Genomic DNA, 21,319 nt, shown 5'->3' with positions numbered 1-21,319 from the left:
GGGATTTTAGCCATACAACACGTGTACAAACAACGTAACCAACAAGACCAATCACATATCGTAGGTGCTCTGTCGTCATCATACTTGGCATTTCCACCAGCCATCCAAAGTCGAGAATGTCAAAAATGCTTCCAAGCCATAGGTGTGTTTGAAAAACTCATAACCACCCAGAGGGTAGGCCTTCATATTGACAGACAGCCGCACACAATATAAACTTTTTTCTGAACTTCAATATAACCTAACCCCAGTGAACCTAACTCTACCATACAGTATACCTATAGACGGCAGTGTCGGAGGAAGGCTTAACAAATTATCAAAGACTGTTCTCTCTGCTGCCGCAAGTGGTACCAATCAAATAAATGTACCAGGTCTGGAACCAACAGGACCCTGAACAGCTTCTACGCCCAAACCAAAGAAGTCTCTGAGTGGTGCAGCGGTCTAAGGCACTGCGGCTCAGTACTAGAGGTGTCACTACAGAGCCTGGTTCGTTTCCAAGCTGTATCACAACTGGCCATGATTGTGAGTCCCATAGGGTGTGGCACAATTGGCCCAGTGTTGTCTGGGTTAGGATTTGGGAGGCTAGGCCCTCATTGTAAATAAGAATTTGTTCTTAACTGACTTGCCTAGTTAAAATAAATAAGACTTCTAAACAATATTGAGAAATGACTACCTGCAGTGACTCTATGCACACTCACATATACTAATGTAACGGATGTGAAATGGCTAGCTAGTTAGCGGGTACGCGCTAGTGTAACAGTATAACTTTAAACCGTCCCCTCGCCCCGACACGGGCGCGAACCAGGGACCCTCTGCACACATCAACAACAGTCAACCACGAAGCCTCGTTACCCATCGCTCTACAAAAGCCGCGGCCCTTGCAGAGCAAGGGGCAACCCTACTTAAGTCTCAGAGCAAGTGACGTAACTGATTGAAATGCTACTAGCGCGTACCCGCTAACTAGCTAGCCATTTTACATCCGTTACACTCACCCCCCTTTCAACCTCCTTTTTCCGCAGCAACCAGTGATCCGGGTCAACAGCATCAATGTAACAGTATAACTTTAAACCGTCCCCTCGCCCCGACACGGGCGCGAACCAGGGACCCTCTGCACACATCAACAACAGTCAACCACGAAGCCTCGTTACCCATCGCTCTACAAAAGCCGCGGCCCTTGCAGAGCAAGGGGCAACCCTACTTAAGTCTCAGAGCAAGTGACGTAACTGATTGAAATGCTACTAGCGCGTACCCGCTAACTAGCTAGCCATTTCACATCCGTTACACTCACCCCCCTTTCAACCTCCTTTTTCCGCAGCAACCAGTGATCCGGGTCAACAGCATCAATGTAACAGTATAACTTTAAACCGTCCCCTCGCCCTGACACGGGCGCGAACCAGGGACCCTCTGCACACATCAACAACGGTTGCCCACGAAGCATCGTTACCCATCGCTCCACAAAGGCCACGGCCCTTGCAGAGCAAGGGGCAACCCTACTTAAGTCTCAGAGCAGGTGACGTAACTGATTGAAATGCTACTAGCGCGTACCCGCTAACTAGCTAGCCATTTCACATCCGTTACACTAGTAAGCGTTTCAATCAGTTACGTCACTTGCTCTGAAACCTAGAAGTAGTGTTGCCCCTTGCTCTGCAAGAGCCGTGGCCTTTGTGGAGCGATGGGTAACGATGCTTCGTGGGCGACCGTCGTTGATGTGTGCAGAGGGTCCCTGGTTCGCGCCCGTGTCGGGGCGAGGGGACGGTTTAAAGTTATACTGTTACATTGATGCTGTTGACCCGGATCACTGGTTGCTGCGGAAAAGGAGGAGGTTGAAAGGGGGTGAGTGTAACGGATGTGAAATGGCTAGCTAGTTAGCGGGTACGCGCTAGTAAGCGTTTCAATCAGTTACGTCACTTGCTCTGAAACCTAGAAGTAGTGTTGCCCCTTGCTCTGCAAGGGCCGCGGCTTTCGTGGAGCGATGGGTAACGATGCTTCGTGGGTGTCAGTTGTTGTTGTGTGCAGAGGGTCCCTGGTTCGCGCCCGTGTCGGGGCGAGGGGACGTACTAAAGTTATACTGTTACACTAACACACTCATGCATACTGACGCCACACACCTTCACACTCACCTCATACGCTACTGTCTATTATCTATCCTGTTGCCTATTCTCTTTACCACCATCTATATGTACAGTACATAGCTACCTCAATTATGTTGTACCCCTTCACACTCCCTCGTTATTCACTGCATATTTATTCCTTGTGTTACTATTTCGATTTTATTTGTATTTATTTTATTTGACCTTTAACAATAGGGGGTGCTGTTTGCACTTTGTAATAATTTCGTTCCAAAATTAAACTGCCTCGTACTCAATTCATGCTCGTACAATATGCATATTATTATTACTATTGGATAGAAAACCCTCTCTAGTTTCTAAAACCGTTTGAATTATATCTGTGAGTAAAACAGAACTCGAGTTGGAGCAATTTTCCTATGAGGAAGTGAGAAATCTGAAATCTGCAGGCTGTTCTGAGGTCGGTTTATTAATTTGCATGTCTTCTATTGGTTGAGATGCACTGCATACGCCTTCCCCTGGATGTCAGCAAATAGTGAGAATTGGAATGGAGTTGCTAGGCAGATCTGAGGCCTTATAAATGGGCTGGCAACGTGGGGTCCTCTCTTTCTTTCATTCGCCATGACGCAAGACAGACCTCAGGATGGCGTTCTAGAAAGCTCCCGTTATAGCCCTTAGATATATCCGGCTCTGATTTTATTCGATATAGGTGTTAAAGACATCCTAATGTTGTTATTTTAAACCGAGTTATATCAGTTTATATCAGTATATTGCGATTTTCGGGTATTTATTTGTGCTGCGTTCTAGTGAGTTGGGCACGTCTGGCCCACATGGCTAATGTTTACTGCTAATTCCAAAGTTGAAGGCGACAATCTACAACCAAGCAACGATTCTTTTGGAAAAAGGACAACTTGCCCAAGATTCTGATGGGAGCTCATCAAAAAGTAAGAACTATTTATGATGTTAATTCGTTGTTCTGTTGAAAAATGTAAAACTCATATTCCGCCATTAATTTCGGTGCGGTCTCACTTTAACGCACGCTGTATGTCGTAGTAACGTTAATTTTAAAAATCTAACACAGCGATTGCATTAAGAACTAATGTATCTTTCATTTGCTGTCCAACCTGTATTTTTTTAGTCAAGTTTAAATTTAGTTACTGATTAGATTAGGTGCCTCTCCCAAGATTTCTCCCGACATATTGTTGGCAGCTTGGCTACTATTCTCATTGTATAACCACGATTTGTGCCGCTAAATATGCACATTTTCGAACAAACTCTAAATGTATTGTGTAATATGATGTTATAGGACTGTCATCTGAAGAAGTTTGAGAAGGTTAGTGAAAAAATTAATATCTTTTGCTGGTTTATTCGTTATCGCTATTGTTGGCTTGAATCAATGCTGTTGTGTGGTTGGCTATTGTAGTAAGCTAATATAATGCTATATTGTGTTTTCGCTGTAAAACACTTAAAAAATCTGAAATATTGTCTGGATTCACAAGATCTTTGTCTTTCATTTGCTGTACGCTGTGTATTTTTCATAAATGTTTTATGATGAGTATTTAGGTCATTCACGTTGGTCTCTAGTTATTCTAGTTGCTTTGGTGAGAGTTGTGATGGTGGCTGCAATGGTAAACTATGATTTATACCTGAAATATGCACATTTTTCTAACAAAACATATGCTATACAATAAATATGTTATCAGACTGTCATCTGATGAAGTTGTTTCTTGGTTAGTGGCTATTTATATCTTTATTTGGTCGAAATTGTGATAGCTACCTATGCAGGAAAAAAATGGTGGAGAAAAAAAAGTTGTGTCTTTTGCTATCGTGGTTAGCTAATAGATTTACATATTGTGTCTTCCCTGTAAAACATTTTAAAAATCAGAAATGATGGCTGGATTCACAAGATGTGTATCTTTCATCTGGTGTCTTGGACTTGTGATTTAATGATATTTAGATGCTAGTATTTACTTGTGACGCTATGCTAGGCTATGCTAGTCAGCTTTTTTACTGATGGGGGTGCTCCCGGATCCGGGATTGTGAACAAGTAGAAGTTTAACTATGCATTGTTGTGAAAGGGACCAGTATGTAAGCATATCACTGTGAGTCTACACCTGTTTTCTACGAAGCATGTGACAAATACAATTTGATTTGATTTAATTTTAATTGAATACAACTAGTCGAGGTACCAGTCTTTTTAGCTAACATTCAACTCCTTGCCACTCCTGTCATTTGCTTTGGCAAGGAGTGGAATGTAATAGCTGAGCAGAGATACAGAGATGGCAACCAGGCTAGAATGCAACAAATCAGAAAGAATTTAGAACGTTCGATGCTATCAGAAGCATGAACTATTTGTCAAAATGTTAGATATGCTTGGGAATTGCTACAATAGCAACTTTGTGTAACAATGTGGTCTTCATTCTAATGTTCACACATAACGCCATCCATTCCAAGACATTACAACAAATGTAGCTATTTCTCAAACCTGTCCACATAATTTTTTAGGATCTTCCACAAATCACCATTTCACTCTTCATGAATTTTGGTGAGCAGCACAATAAAACCTGGGTACGTAACCCCTTGTTGCATGAGGTAAAACATTTATTTGCCCATTGTTAAGGTACCAAACCATCAAGCACTGGCATCCAACATTATAATAAGGGGTTAAATATCTGTACCTGTAAGACTCTTATCACATGTATTACTTGCATGGAGGAAACTTTTACAGCTCACAGCAAATCTAATGTAAGTGTTGCTTCCGTACAAACAAAAAACAGAAAACATCACAGCCTGCCAACCCCAGTCTACTGACATCTGTGTGACTGAGGGGACATAAACTCAGATTGAATTTGAAAGCCCCTGGCCCTGACCAACCATCCTGAGAACTATGGTCACAAAGGCCAGAGTGGGAAAGTGCCTACCATGTGCCAGACAGAAAATTGCCTGTTATTTAAAAGTAAATTAATGTAGATGAGTGATTATTAATGCCATCCTCAAGATACAGTGATAAACCTGAGATTTGAAAAGGTACATTCCAAGTAACATTACATTTAAATTATTCCTAGTATCCATCATTTTGGAAGGGAAGTTTTTGGCCTTTAACCCCCACTGAGACTTTTTTCTGCAGTATTTCTATTGACCACTAGAGTGCGCCTCATCACTACATTGTCTGCGTGTTTTTATTTTTGGATTCTGGTTCTGGATGTTTTCTTCGAATTATTTGTAGGAAAACAGTGCACAGAGATTTTCCCTTGTGGCCCTCGCTGCAATCAGAAAATGTTTTTCGATTAATGACATGTTTGCTTGTGTCATATTTTGTCAAATGTAATTTTTATGGCTGTTAATTGCGATGTTGTAAAAATACAATAAAATACAATAAGGTAATTCAATAATTTTTATTTACATTAAACAGCTAAACAGTTTATACTAAGGCACTAATTTGTAACGCTGTTGGACAGGATGTTTGTGGCTTTTCCCATAGAGGTAGATAGAGGACTCTAGTGCACAAATGTCTATTTTAGAATGGGCAGCGCCATTGAGCACTTTCACCATTTTGAAGTAGTGACTGGGTGGGACTTCCTATGGGTTAAGAAAGGATCACATAACCAGGTCACCAGGAGGGATCAGCCAATGCATTATACTTGTAAACAAACATTCCATAACTGCAGGTGGCAGTAAATTGGCAAGCTTTATACCTGTTCAAACAACGACTCCAGGTGGCAGTATGCACCAAGAGGCCAGGGTTCCGGTCAAGAAGAATGATTTTGACTGCTCCCACAGTTTTGCTTCTGTACCACAGTTTAATCTTAAGGACCGGACCCTTTTTTTCAATTTTCACCTAAAATGACATACCCAAATCTAACTGCCTGTAGCTCAGGATTTGAAGCAAGGATATGCATATTCTTGATACCATTTGAAAGGAAACACTTTGAAGTTTGTGGAAATGTGAAATTAATGTAGGACAACATAACGCATTTGATCTGGTAAAAGATAATACAAAGAAATATAACATGTGTTTTTTAGTACTGTAATGAAACAGGCAGGGAGCAAGTCTCGAACCCTCGGCCTTCTAGCCCGAAGTCCGGCGCGCTATCAACTGTGCCGCAAAAGCATGCTCAAGCGGCAGAGTCGATTTCCGCGCTTATAAACCCAGGGTCGTTACAGTACCATCATCTTTGAAATCCATCACTCACAGCCGAAGATATTAACATTTTATATTCATCAAATGTCTGCTGTTTTTGGATGATGTGATTGACGTCATCCCTGCTTGCGCTCCTTGTGCGGTTGCATCCCAGATATAGACCGTCCATGAAATTAATCAATGTATGCGAAAGTGAGTAGATTACCTTGAAAACAACGGGCGGACATATTGGATGTAGTCTTCAGTTCTTATTATATCTCAGTGGTATGCACACATTCAGTTTGTTTACCAAATCCTAGAAAATTGATTACTTCAAAATAGAGATGCCCTCAATTGCGCTTCCCCTGCTCTCACAAACGCCATAATAGTACATATACAATGATGCGATGTCTATCTAAGTCTATGGGCTTTTGCAGGCGCGCCATCTTTGCTGGCACCACGCATAGTTCCTGGCTTTCAGCGCGCACTAATCACTGATTGGATAGCCTGATGCGCGTTGCAGAGAAATTCAGGGAGGACAAAAACTACGCTCGCTCCAATTTACGGGGCGTGACAGTTGAACAACAACAATCAAGCTTCCGGTTGTTCCCCATTCTTACTAGAGAGTTCACTAGCATGTTCTTGTGAGCGTAAAATCAACAAGTTTATGTATAATAGATTTACGTGTACGCTAGGTACATTTTATTATTTTGTTTGTCGTGGAATAAGAGTACCGAAAGAGCTATTACTGACTTTGATACACCGCTTTATTTGACCATTACACTGCGGACAACTTCCAATACGGTAAAGACTGATCTAGTTAAGTTAGCTAATAATTGAATGAAATTAAGCATTCTATTGGACTTCGAATGCACGTGTTTTTTTCTGGAGTATTACAGAGGAGATGGCTATTGTTTTGTTCACTTTTCACTTTTGTTGAAAGTTCATATATTCAACAATGTATTTGACAGCTGCAGTCAACATGCTTATGTTTTGTTTATTTTGTCTATCAACAGGGTTATTATGAGCGAAGGAGAGGTTTTCCATGAGAAGCAGCGACTGGAGTTGTGCGCCATTCATGCTCTAAACAACGTTCTGCAAGAACAAGTGTTCACCAAGGAGACGGCAGATGACATCTGCAAGCGGTGAGTCACTTAGGTCAGGCGATGTGTGTGTGTAATGTCATCTTTAGGGGGTGGTGTTTTGGCTAAACAGGGTTCTTTGTGTCAATGATAACACACAGACTCTTCAATATGCAATCTCTGTATGTAAATCATCAAGTACTGCTATAAGCCTGTGATCCAAAGAGCACCCACCACACACTTTCTCCATGAGTTCCAAGAGCATGTGAATCTGTTTTTACCATGTTCCCCTCTTTCCCCTTCCTCCCCAGGCTAGCTCCACAATGTGTGGTGAACCCTCACCGCTCGATGCTGGGCACAGGCAACTATGATGTCAACGTCATCATGGCTGCCCTACAGAGCAGAGAGTTGGCTGCAGTATGGTGGGACAAACGCAGGTCAGACTTCAATACCTCAGGGCCAGACAGATTTGGAAGAGATGATTGGCAATGAAATACACCTGTGTAATAAATTCAAATCCAACCAAGTACTGCTACAGGTCACGAAGAGCTAAAGTTTTATTGACCAAAGAAAATATACTGATAAGGAAACTTTGCCACAGATTCTGTCTACTAATACTGTTCATCACTGTTCCTCCCCTCACCACCACTGTGGCTCTGTTGATTTTAAACCAACATCTCCTTCCCTTTTCCTATTTCTCCCTCAGAACAGTACAGAGTCTCTGTGTTGACAAGGTCCAGGGGTTCATCCTGAACGTTCCGTCACGTGTCTCTCTCGGAATTGTGTCCCTCCCCGTCAAGCGGCGGCACTGGCTTGCAGTGCGCCAGGTTAATGGACACTACTACAACCTCGACTCCAAACTAAAGAGTCCTGTCTGCATCGGGAACGAAGCAGGTCTCCGGTGAGTGAAGGGAGGGACGACGACTATGCAGACATGTATTGTACAACTCCTGATCAAAGACACAGTATCTCCAACTTTACAGCTGATAGTGATAAATGCAAAAATATTCAAATGCTAAACTTGTCATGCTAATTGTTTGCAAACAGAAATGTCCCTCTGTAATTTTTATTTACGTAGAGTTACCCTGTCAGGAACTCTTGAACGCAGCCCACAATTTGACTGTGGTAGACTACTAGTCAGTTCAATCTCATCCTGTTAGAGGAGTGGTCACATGGGGCTTACCACAGTGTCTGTTTGTTACAGTGTGTACTTTGCACTCTTGTAAATCAGTCTCTCTCACTCTCCCATTCGTTCTCTCTCCTTCACAACACTCCTCTTCTCTCTTTCTCAGTACATTTCTCAGTGAAGTTCTGTCTCCGGATGTGGCAGAGATGCTCCTGGTTGTGAGGAGGGACGTGGAGGAGTACGGAACCTGGCTGAACTCTGATGACCTCAGGAAGTGATTCCTCTGGCCTGGGCATTCCTTCATTCATTCAGCATGGGACTCAACTCCTGCTCTACTCTGGAAAAACAAATAACATTTTAGAAAACAAGAGGCGCTTAACAAAAAGTATATATTTCAGGAAATGCATTACCGGTTGCTGAGGAGTGTGGCCACTCTGTGTGTGTAAAAGTTCAAAAGATCATTTAAGATGACGAGGGATTTCTGTCCCAAATGGTGTGTTTGTAACAGTTTACTGGCTGTTTGGATTTCTACACTACAGCTGCATCTATATATTTTTCCTTCTCTCTCTTCCTTCTTCCGCGGCTATGCACTGCACTGTCGAGGTAGATCAGTTAGAACTGGTTTGTCTTTGGTATTCTAACACTGAGGAGGTACAGAGGAGGAACTGTTGACAACTGACTGTGTGAAAATAATGCTTCTATGTTTGTGTTCTGTCTGCGTCTACATCTAACTATGCATATCCAAGTGAATGGGAGCACTGTCTTTCTGTTACACGCACTCAAACTACGCACACACACACTCAGAGGATATAAAGAAAATGTTATTGATATGTAACGAAGTGTCTCGTCTGAGGTTCAGCAGTTGCATTCAGTTGAGTGACTTAAACAAGGCCAAACTTTATTCATTGTTATTATTTTATTTATATTAGACTCTGGAGTGAAAAAGGATGCCATTCAAAAGGAGCATTGATTATACCATACAAACGCAATTCAAAGGTTAACAAGGTCAGTAGGCAAGGAGGGTGTTCAATGAAATCTGACATCACATATGTACATAACATCCTATAGAGACCCCAGAAACCCACTGCTATATAGTTATTATTGCTATTTACGGTAGGGCTACTGTAGCACCAGGAGTTTTATTGCATGGGATTTGTAGTTCTAACGGTCTCATGGTTGGGAGTTGTAGTTCTCCATTCAGCCTACAAAGAGGAGGTACTATAGCCCTCTCTTGAATTTTCTTTTTAAGAGCAAAGTTTCATGAGGGGATGGGCAACTCCAGTCCTTGGGGACTTGGCATCCATTCTGCACCTGACTCCAATAATCGCCTAATCATGATCTTCAGTTTAGAATGCAATTAGTTTAATCACCACTCTGGCCCCAAGGACTGGAGTTGCCCATCCCTGATTTATATAATGTCATCAACAGTGAAATGTATAGTATCAGAAGGTAATACAAGGGAGATACAGAATTTTCACCTATAAAAAGTAAATCAAATAAAAATTGCACGTTGAATACCAAGTGAGGAGACTGCATATTCATTCACTCAAAAATGTCTTGTTTCTACGTGTCAGTGTTTCTCTACAACAAGATATAGATATAAAAACGTGAAAATAAACTGGTGCTACATTTAAAAAATATAGAACTACAATGTCGTAACGTCAATACCATTCTGGCTCGCCGCGCAACTGTTGACACTGGACAGACAAGGGGGATTGTAAGGGGTGACTTTGACCAAGTGAACCTGGTTCAGACCTCTTCATAATCATGCTACTTACTGTATCTATCTGACATTAGTTTACTGTGAGGTTCTACAGCAGGCCATTCAACCTTGTTGGTACTGACGTTACGCACCTTTAATTTACATCTAAAGCTCAATTTTGGGGGATTAGTTATTTTTTCTTCATCTCAGTAAAGTGTTCATTCATAAGAAAACGAAAGAAAATTCTATACTTTTTTAAACATAAAAAAAACTAGCGTGAATACAGGTTCCTTGAATGGGTGGAGTTGGGGTGTGTTTGACTACCCCCGTAACCAGTCAGCATGCTGGGAGAGTACTGTACTTTCAGAAACAGCATTTTGATTCGATATGGGGGAGCCACCATTGAAGATCCACAGAGGAGGGTGTGCAGAGAGAAGGGAGACAAGAAAACAAGAAATCTCCATTATTCAAATTTGTTTCAAAATCATCTCGTGTATGAAGATGAGCACTCACGTGGTCACGTTATTCCCCTAACAACAGGCGTAGAGGAGGTAGAAGTTATCCACAACCACTGATCCAGGGTCTTTACCTCCAAATGGTTAAGGTTAGGAATGGGTGTCAGGTAATCTGATCCCAGATCAGAGGTGGATGGAGGCAACTTCTACCTCAAGCACCAGGGACTGTTGTAAAAGTTAGGACTGGGATGGTAATGCTAGAAAGGACAAAGGTAGGGTAATGGTTAGGGTTGGGTCTCAGGTTTGTGGTCAGAAAGCACTGTATTTACGTCCTTTCTAGCATGTCCAAAGTCAGAGAGGTGACAACCGACAGAGTTAGTTGTTAGGGGCAGAAAGTGAGCCTTCCCATTCAAGCGATAGTACACATACTTTAGGTTAGTTGATTTTAAAAAAATGCCAGTTTACAGCAGGTGCGTAGACAGAATTTAGTTGGTAGATGGGCCTGCAGAAATTTGGATGGGCCAACGCTACCCAGGCCCACCCATGACTACACTCATGGCCTACAGGGCCCTGTGAGGTTGGAGCCACACCACCACCACTACCATCACCACCACTACCATCACCACCACTAGCATCACCACCACTAGCATCACCCCCATCCCCACTACCATCCCCACCATCACCACTACCATCACCACCACTACCATCACCACCACTACCATCACCACCACCAGTTAGTTAGAACCAGAATGTCTATTATCGACTAACGACAAACGTACAAATAACACCTCAAGTGACGGTTTACACGCATAGTGATGACAAATGACACAGATTAGGAAGTCACGAATACAAAGGAACTCACAGAGGGGGGTGGGGACTGCCTGTCAGTCAGGGGTAGGCTCTCATAGCCAGGGTTGCCATTGGAGGAAACGTTTGGAGTCCTGTATAGAGACAGAAAGAGAGAGGAAACAAAAGGAAAAGGAGGAAGGCAGAAGAGGAGGAAGAGGAGCAGGAATGGAGAATGAGTGAGAGAGAGGGGAAAAAGGGATGAGACACATTGAGAAAAACGAAAAGAGGGAGGTGGACCAAAGGACGGAACCGAGGTGGGGTAAGAAGAGAAAGGGAGGAAGAGCGATTAGCGAAATGGTGATGTAGAAACGGACCTCCTTATAACTGGTGGCATTAGTGTTATTAGGGCACTACATCTATGTAGGCAGCTGGATAGCTGGTGGTTTCAGCATGGGGGACACAGATATTATACACACAGTCCACTCCTGATAAGTGCACTTTGGGAAATGCAAACTCATGTACAATGATGAAGTGCACATTTGTGTACAACGTGTACGTGCATTGCAACTTAAAACTTGAGACTTCACCAGTCCCAATTCAAAATACATTCATCTTTAATTGCTCTGGATATCCACATGCTCCACTTTAGTGCGTGCTTTCCAGACAGCCCCAAACCAGAGCATTTATCAGGAGTCCACTGCATTCTTATTGTTTATTGGGTACCTGGAATCTGAGTTCCTTTACTCTGGGCAGTTTGGTCATGATACTGTTACTATTAGATCTAGGCTAGGGCCACTGACGATCAGTGTTTACAGCACCTGAATACACCAACTGCACTTGGCATTTAGTTATGTTCTACATGCTAAGGCATAAGGTAGGAAAGTACACTTCTTAGGGCATTAACTGAACTTGCAAAGTATAGAAAGAGAGTGAAAGAGAGGAAGAGACAGTGAGAGGGAGTGAAAGACCGAGAGAGAGTGATAAAGAAATAATAAAGGACAGAGACAGAGAGAAAGAGAGAGGTGAGAGTAAGTTGAGAGACTTGATAACATGAGACTTGAACACCACAGTGTGGATGGTGGGTGAGAGTGATGGAGTTTTACCTAGGTCAACCTGAGCCTCATATCTCCGCAGTATTAAGACATGTGTCTCAAATGACACCCTATTCCCCATATAGTGCACTACTTTCGGACACTTGGCCCAAAGTAGTGCACTATATGGTGAATAGGGTGTCATTTGAAACACACTCAAGATCTGTGAGTGATCGATCGGACCGGTCTATATCTGTCTTGGAAGGCGCAACAGACCGATAGACAGACACACAGAAAGACAGACTTCTGGAGTTGTGTCTGTTTCTCTGCCTACCCTGCAGTCCACAGTAGACCTGTCTGTGTGTCTGTTTCTCTGCCTACCCTGCAGTCCACAGTAGACCTGTCTGTGTGTCTGTTTCTCTGCCTACCCTGCAGTCCACAGCAGACCTGTCTGTGTGTCCGTCTACGTTGCGTGTGTTTGCTTCCCCTGACGAAGTGATCCGTATGTGTCTATATGGAGGCAGAGTGATTCTGACTACTCAATCACTGTACATGTATGGGTGGATGTGAGGTAGAACTATATCCAATCTGTTCCAAATGTCAAATGTTTGCCATGTGTGTTCATGTATGCTAACATTACAGGGTGTGATGAAGTAAATATGTGTGTCTTTCAAGCTGTGCATCTAAAACCTCTGTGTGTCTCTGTTTTGTGCCTATCCTTCACTTATGCTCGTTAACATAGCAGACTTAGTCAGTAGGTCTGTGTGTGTTCATGCACGCTCCACTACTCTATACTGGGCCTATATGAGTGTCCTGATCTTGTTGGCTTCAGTTGGGAGCTTCGAGTTGAAGTTACACCAAGGCACAGATCTAGGATCAGCTTACCCTTCCCCAAGTCTTCATCTTCAGCCACTATAGTAAAAAAACTGACCTTAGATCAGTGATTGGGGGCAACTTCATCTTATTCCCGGGGGGTCTCTCTGAGGCAACTCTGTCTGTCTGTCTGTCTGTGTGTCTGTGTGTCTGTGTTACTCACGGGAGGGGTGGCGCGCTAGAAAAGGGAGGAGTCCACCCGGCCCCCTGGTAATTATAGAAGGGGGGCAAGGCCCCTCGCTGAGACCCCGCGGCCGGCTGTCTACGTGCCTGATGGGAAGTGAAGGGGTCCTCGCTCTCGCTGTCCGAATCTTCATACTCCTCGGAATCACTGTCGCCCGTCGGAGAGAGGGGAGAGGAGAACTCATGAGAACAACAATTAGGGTTTTTAGTAACACTTTGTATGAACCTTTAAATCCTATGGAACATATACGGAACACACTCTTCATGTGTGGAAGACAGCCACAACATCTGTGTACTTTTACCCTACTGTACAAGAAAACAAAAAAAATGTTGTAAAATAGTAATATACAGTACTGTGTAAAAGTTTTAGGCAGCTGTGTAAAAATGCTGTAAAGTAAGAATGCTTTCAAAAATAGACATGTTAATAGATTGTATTTATCAATTAACTAAATGCAAAGTGAGCGAACAGAAGAAAAATCTAAATCAAATCCATATTTGGTGTGACCACCCTTTGCCTTCAAAACAGCATCAATTCTTGTAGGTACACTTGCACAAAGTCAGGGATTTTGTAGGCATATAGTCAGGTGTATGATTAAACTATTATACCAAACAGGTGCTAATGATCATCAATTAGTTTCTGCAAATGTTGGTGATTTGGTCAGAATGAATGGTCTCCTCAATGCTGAGAAGTACAGGCAGATACTTATCCATCATGCAATACCATCAGGGAGGCATCTGATTGGCCCCAAATTTAATCTGCAGCTTGACAACGACCTCAAACATACAGCGAAAGTCATTAAGAACTATCTTCAGCGTTAAGAAGAACAGGGAGTCCTAGAAGTGATGGTACGGCCCCCACAGAGCCCTGATCTCAACATCATCGAGTCTGGCTGGGATTATATGAAGAGAGAGAAGCACCTGAGGCTGCCTAAATCCACAGGAGAACTGTGGTTAGTTCTCCAAGATGTTTGGGCCAACCTACCTGCTGAGTTCCTTTAAACTGTGTGCAAGTGTACTTAGAAGAATTGATGCTGTTTTGAAGGCAAATGGTGGTCACACCAAATATGGATTTGATTTAGATTTTTCTTCTGTTCGCTCACTTTGCATTTAGTTAATTGATAAATATAATCTATTAACATGTCTATTTTTGAAAGCATTCTTACTTTACAGCATTTTTTCACACCTGCCTAAAACTTTTACACAGTACTGTATATATTTTTTTTTTATCTGTTAAGTTAATGGGTTTGTGATGGTGCATTCAGCAATGTACTTTGGAATACAGACCTCCTGTTAATTTTACATCGATATTCGCAAATAGAAAAAATTAATCCCCTTGTTGATCCCTTAATCTGTTTTTCCCTTCATGTTTCTGGCTGTGACACAGTTGGAAGCTGTTTACTACAGACAGACAGAAGCTCTGACAGACCTGGAGGTACAGTAGTGAATTACATATCCATCCAGTACGTCAACCCACACCTAGAGATGCACCTCAATCTAGTACAACCTTACCTGACTGCTGAGCATGTTCAGAGGAAATGTTCAACTATGATGTAGAAAACTTCAACATCAACATTATGACATCAATAACATATCTCCTTCTCTCTCACACACACACAGACAGACAGACACACACCTGGGGAAGCTTCTCCAGGCGCCGGGCAGGGAACAGAGGATGGCAGTGAAGGCCAGAGCCGAAAGGAAAGAGTAGAGGGAGAGGTAGAGCAATCCCTCCATCCCGTCATAGCACAGGCCTTTCAAAGAGTCAATATAATCCTAAGAAACAGAGACAGAAAGAGCAAAAAGACTTGAGAAAACAGCATGAACACACCAGAGGCCATTACACCCCATGTTAAACACTAGTCCTACCTTGTTGAGACCTCGACAGTTGAGTAGCGCCACTAGCTGGTGAAAGTTGCCCTCTGTGGCATTGAGAATCTGCTGAACCTCCCTGAGTGACTTCTACAACGACAATAGGTAAGGATAATATCACACTTAGTTTCATAAACATGTCACTGTGCTTTATATATTTGGCAGCCATTTTGTGTCATGGGTTGCACCCTGGCCCAGTGTGATGTACCTCTGCCTTGGGGACCTGTGGGAGAGCATTCCGGTCCAGGCTGGATAGGTGTGTGTGGATGCTGGAAAGGGCCCTCTGTGACTGGGTCAGCAGCTGCAGACAACAGGTCATTGAAAATATTGCTTAGCATCCTCATGCTAACACTGTATAATCTATAAACATCCTGATCAGTACCTATCAGAAAATACAAGTTTACTTACTGTCCTATATCAGTGCCACCAGGGTTGGAATTACAGAGCTGTCCAGAAATAATACTAACCCCCATATATTTACATTGGTCCAGCCCACTAATTTCAGGGCACTCAGAAGACTCCATGTGTTATTGAAACCCTGATCCCCTAACACCACTACGTGAGACACAGCATCTACAGAGAACAGTTACTACCTGCTGGAAAGGGCTGTTCATACGTCTGCTGCAGGTCAGGTAATAATCCAACACGTCTGGATAGGACAGAGGACAGCAGCAGACCATCAATCAACAATGAATACAGTGTGTCAGGGCATTTCAGCATCAAAATGAATGGCTGTATGAATGAAATGATCAGAGACTCTTTGTTAGTGTGCAGCGATGCACTACTGTACCTGAGCTGGTCCCAGAGTTGAAGTGGGTGGAATTGAGCACAAACGTGTTGGGATCTGTACAGAAGTCACTGACAGCCTGGAGATGCAGAGAGCGGTAGAGGGGGAAGAGAGGTAGAGAGGGATATAGAAAGAAAGAGAGGTAGAGAGATACAGGGTGAGAGAAATGGAGGGAGAGATCACAAGGGAAAAGTTAACAGAGACACATTGACTGAATGACACACTTCCCTCAGATATCTGACTGCAGCACTTGGCCCACTGCCAGATCTATTGATTTACTGAGTGAATCACATGCTGCAAAGATCTACTGTCCCTCTCATACTGTATAGACCTACTGTCTCTCTCCATGCTGTATAGAACTACTGTACCTCTCCATACTGTATAGACCTACTGTCTCTCTCCATACTGTATAGACCTACTGTCTCTCTCCATACTGTATAGAACTACTGTACCTCTCCATACTGTATAGAACTACTGTCGCTCTCCATACTGTATAGACCTACTGTCCCTCTCCATGCTGTATAGACCTACTGTCCCTCTCCATGCTGTATAGACCTACTGTACCTCTCCATGCTGTATAGACCTACTGTCTCTCTCCATGCTGTATAGACCTACTGTCCCTCTCCATGCTGTATAGACCTACTGTACCTCTCCATGCTGTATAGACCTACTGTCTCTCTCCATACTGTATAGACCTACTGTCTCTCTCCATACTGTATAGACCTACTGTCTCTCTCCATACTGTATAGACCTACTGTCTCTCTCCATACTGTATAGACCTACTGTCTCTCTCCATACTGTATAGACCTACTGTACCTCTCCATACTGTATAGACCTACTGTCTCTCTCCATACTGTATAGACCTACTGTACCTCTCCATGCTGTATAGACCTACTGTCTCTCTCCATACTGTATAGACCTACTGTCTCTCTCCATGCTGTATAGACCTACTGACTCTCTCCATACTGTATAGACCTACTGTACCTCTCCATGCTGTATAGACCTACTGTCTCTCTCCATACTGTATAGACCTACTGTCCCTCTCCATGCTGTATAGACCTACTGTCTCTCTCCATACTGTATAGACCTACTGTCCCTCTCCATACTGTATAGACCTACTGTCTCTCTCCATACTGTATAGACCTACTGTCCCTCTCCATGCTGTATAGACCTACTGTCCCTCTCCATACTGTATAGACCTACTGTACCTCTCCATACTGTATAGACCTACTGTCTCTCTCCATACTGTATAGACCTACTGTCTCTCTCCATACTGTATAGACCTACTGTACCTCTCCATACTGTATAGACCTACTGTCTCTCTCCATACTGTATAGACCTACTGTACCTCTCCATGCTGTATAGACCTACTGTCTCTCTCCATACTGTATAGACCTACTGTCTCTCTCCATGCTGTATAGACCTACTGTCTCTCTCCATACTGTATAGACCTACTGTACCTCTCCATGCTGTATAGACCTACTGTCTCTCTCCATACTGTATAGACCTACTGTCCCTCTCCATGCTGTATAGACCTACTGTCTCTCTCCATACTGTATAGACCTACTGTACCTCTCCATGCTGTATAGACCTACTGTCTCTCTCCATACTGTATAGACCTACTGTCTCTCTCCATACTGTATAGACCTACTGTCCCTCTCCATGCTGTATAGACCTACTGTCCCTCTCCATGCTGTATAGACCTACTGTCCCTCTCCATGCTGTATAGACCTACTGTCTCTCTCCATGCTGTATAGACCTACTGTACCTCTCCATGCTGTATAGACCTACTGTCTCTCTCCATACTGTATAGACCTACTGTCCCTCTCCATGCTGTGCAGACCTACTGTCCCTCTCCATGCTGTGCAGACCTACTGTCTCTCTCCATGCTGTATAGACCTACTGTCCCTCTCCATACTGTATAGACCTACTGTCTCTCTCCATACTGTATAGACCTACTGTCTCTCTCCATGCTGTATAGACCTACTGTACCTCTCCATACTGTATAGACCTACTGTTCCTCTCCATGCTGTATAGACCTACTGTCTCTCTCCATGCTGTATAGACCTACTGTCTCTCTCCATGCTGTATAGACCTACTGTACCTCTCCATGCTGTATAGACCTACTGTCTCTCTCCATACTGTATAGACCTACTGTCTCTCTCCATGCTGTATAGACCTACTGTACCTCTCCATGCTGTATAGACCTACTGTCTCTCTCCATGCTGTATAGACCTACTGTCCCTCTCCATACTGTATAGACCTACTGTCCCTCTCCATACTGTATAGACCTACTGTCTCTCTCCATGCGGTATAGACCTACTGTCTCTCTCCATACGGTATAGACCTACTGTCCCTCTCCATACGGTATAGACCTACTGTCCCTCTCCATACGGTATAGACCTACTGTCCCTCTCCATACTGTATAGACCTACTGTCCCTCTCCATACTGTATAGACCTACTGTCTCTCTCCATACGGTATAGACCTACTGTCCCTCTCCATACTGTATAGACCTACTGTCCCTCTCCATGCTGTATAGACCTACTGTCTCTCTCCATACTGTATAGACCTACTGCCCCTCTCATACTGCATAGACCTACTGTCTCTCTCCATACTGTATAGACCTACTGTCCCTCTCCATGCTGTATAGACCTACTGTCTCTCTCCATACTGTATAGACGTATTGTCCCTCTCCATGCTGTATAGACCTACTGTCCCTCTCCATGCTGTATAGACCTACTGTCCCTCTCCATGCTGTATAGACCTACTGTCCCTCTCCATGCTGTATAGACCTACTGTCCCTCTCCATGCTGTATAGACCTACTGTCCCTCTCCATACGGTATAGACCTACTGTCCCTCTCCATACTGTATAGACCTATTGTCTCTCTCCATACTGTATAGACCTACTGTCCCTCTCCATACTGTATAGACGTATTGTCCCTCTCCATGCTGTATAGACCTACTGTCCCTCTCCATGCTGTATAGACCTACTGTCCCTCTCCATGCTGTATAGTTCTACTGTCTCTCTCCATACTGTATAGACCTACTGTCTCTCTCCATACTGTATAGACCTACTGTCCCTCTCCATGCTGTATAGACGTATTGTCCCTCTCCATGCTGTATAGACGTATTGTCCCTCTCCATGCTGTATAGACGTATTGTCCCTCTCCATGCTGTATAGACCTACTGTCTCTCTCCATGCTGTATAGACCTACTGTCTCTCTCCATACTGTATAGACCTACTGTCCCTCTCCACACTGTATAGACCTACTGTCTCTCTCCATACTGTATAGACCTACTGTCCCTCTCCATACTGAATAGACCTACTGTCCCTCTCCATACTGTATAGACCTACTGTCTCTCTCCATGCTGTATAGACCTACTGTCTCTCTCCATGCTGTATAGACCTACTGTCTCTCTCCATGCTGTATAGACCTACTGTCTCTCTCCATGCTGTATAGACCTACTGTCTCTCTCCATACTGAATAGACCTACTGTCCCTCTCCATACTGTATAGACCTACTGTCTCTCTCCATACTGTATAGACGTATTGTCCCTCTCCATACTGTATAGACCTACTGTCCCTCTCCATACTGTATAGACCTACTGTCCCTCTCCATACTGTATAGACCTACTGTCCCTCTCCATACTGTATAGACCTACTGTCCCTCTCCATACTGTATAGACCTACTGTCCCTCTCCATACTGTATAGACCTACTGTCCCTCTCCATACTGTATAGACGTATTGTCCCTCTCCATGCTGTATAGACGTATTGTCCCTCTCCATGCTGTATAGACCTACTGTCTCTCTCCATGCTGTATAGACCTACTGTCTCTCTCCATGCTGTATAGACCTACTGTCTCTCTCCATGCTGTATAGACCTACTGTCTCTCTCCATACTGAATAGACCTACTGTCCCTCTCCATACTGTATAGACCTACTGTCTCTCTCCATACTGTATAGACGTATTGTCCCTCTCCATACTGTATAGACCTACTGTCCCTCTCCATACTGTATAGACCTACTGTCCCTCTCCATACTGTATAGACCTACTGTCCCTCTCCATACTGTATAGACCTACTGTCCCTCTCCATACTGTATAGACCTACTGTCCCTCTCCATACTGTATAGACCTACTGTCCCTCTCCATACTGTATAGACCTACTGTCCCTCTCCATACTGTATAGACCTACTGTCCCTCTCCATACTGTATAGACCTACTGTCCCTCTCCATGCTGTATAGACGTATTGTCCCTCTCCATGCTGTATAGACGTATTGTCCCTCTCCATGCTGTATAGACCTACTGTCTCTCTCCATACTGTATAGACCTACTGTCTCTCTCCATGCTGTATAGTCCTACTGCCCCTCTCCATGCTGTATAGACCTACTGCCTCTCTCCATACTGTATAGACCTACTGCCTCTCCATACTGTATAGACCTACTGTCTCTCTCCATGCTGTATAGACCTACTGTCCCTCTCCATACTGTATAGACCTACTGTCTCTCTCCATGCTGTATAGACCTACTGTACCTCTCCATGCTGTATAGACCTACTGTCCCTCTCCATACTGTATAGTCCTACTGCCCCTCTCCATACTGTATAGACCTACTGTCCCTCTCCATACTGTATAGACCTACTGTCCCTCTCCATACTGTATAGACCTACTGTCCCTCTCCATACTGTATAGACCTACTGTCCCTCTCCATACTGTATAGACCTACTGTCCCTCTCCATGCTGTATAGACCTACTGTCCCTCTCCATACGGTATAGACCTACTGTCTCTCTCCATACTGTATAGACGTATTGTCCCTCTCCATACTGTATAGACCTACTGTCTCTCTCCATACTGTATAGACCTACTGTCCCTCTCCATACTGTATAGACGTATTGTCCCTCTCCATACTGTATAGACCTACTGTCTCTCTCCATACTGTATAGACCTACTGTCTCTCTCCATACTGTATAGACCTACTGTCCCTCTCCATACTGTATAGACCTACTGTACCTCTCCATGCTGTATAGACCTACTGTCCATCTCCATGCTGTATAGACGTATTGTCCCTCTCCATGCTGTATAGACCTACTGTCTCTCTCCATACTGTATAGACCTACTGTCTCTCTCCATACTGTATAGACCTACTGTACCTCTCCATGCTGTATAGACCTACTGTCCCTCTCCATGCTGTATAGACGTATTGTCCCTCTCCATGCTGTATAGACCTACTGTCCCT

General features: G+C 43.6%; 2 protein-coding genes across 7 annotated transcripts in view; one reads left to right on the top strand and one right to left on the bottom strand.

The window, feature by feature from the left end:
* Window positions 1-6,696: 6,696 nt before the first annotated feature.
* josd2 (Josephin domain containing 2) lies at window positions 6,697-9,226 on the top strand. The gene is made up of 5 exons (XM_055910145.1): window positions 6,697-6,987; window positions 7,200-7,328; window positions 7,577-7,702; window positions 7,972-8,166; window positions 8,558-9,226. The coding sequence occupies exons 2-5, from the start codon at window positions 7,207-7,209 to the stop codon at window positions 8,667-8,669; spliced, it is 555 nt and encodes a 184-aa protein (XP_055766120.1). The 5' UTR covers window positions 6,697-6,987; window positions 7,200-7,206; the 3' UTR covers window positions 8,670-9,226.
* Window positions 9,227-9,288: 62 nt separating this feature from the next.
* The window catches only part of LOC129841832 (protein tweety homolog 1-like), a 40,075-nt gene continuing 28,044 nt past the window's right edge, over window positions 9,289-21,319 (bottom strand). The window contains exons 8-15 of one of the 6 annotated variants that reach the window (XM_055910131.1): window positions 16,084-16,159; window positions 15,887-15,942; window positions 15,502-15,594; window positions 15,291-15,383; window positions 15,058-15,197; window positions 13,405-13,572; window positions 11,411-11,489; window positions 9,289-10,448 (exon numbers count right to left, since the gene is read on the bottom strand). In XM_055910131.1, coding sequence (XP_055766106.1) covers window positions 10,365-10,448; window positions 11,411-11,489; window positions 13,405-13,572; window positions 15,058-15,197; window positions 15,291-15,383; window positions 15,502-15,594; window positions 15,887-15,942; window positions 16,084-16,159 — 789 coding nt within the window. In that variant the 3' untranslated portion in view covers window positions 9,289-10,364. The other 5 variants (XM_055910134.1, XM_055910135.1, XM_055910136.1 and 2 more) reach the window with 5 other exon arrangements.

Source organism: Salvelinus fontinalis, unplaced genomic scaffold (assembly GCF_029448725.1).
Source record: "Salvelinus fontinalis isolate EN_2023a unplaced genomic scaffold, ASM2944872v1 scaffold_0002, whole genome shotgun sequence".
NCBI lineage: Eukaryota > Metazoa > Chordata > Actinopteri > Salmoniformes > Salmonidae > Salvelinus > Salvelinus fontinalis.
This window is presented reverse-complemented; position numbering and strand designations above follow the sequence as displayed.

Coding starts and splice junctions, on each gene's coding strand:
- josd2 (XM_055910145.1), top strand. CDS start 7,207: ATGAGCGAAGGAGAGGTTTTCCATGAGAAGCAGCGACTGGAGTTGTGC. Junction 7,329..7,576: donor GCAGATGACATCTGCAAGCG/GTGAGTCACTTA, acceptor CTTCCTCCCCAG/GCTAGCTCCACAATGTGTGG. Junction 7,703..7,971: donor GTATGGTGGGACAAACGCAG/GTCAGACTTCAA, acceptor TTTCTCCCTCAG/AACAGTACAGAGTCTCTGTG.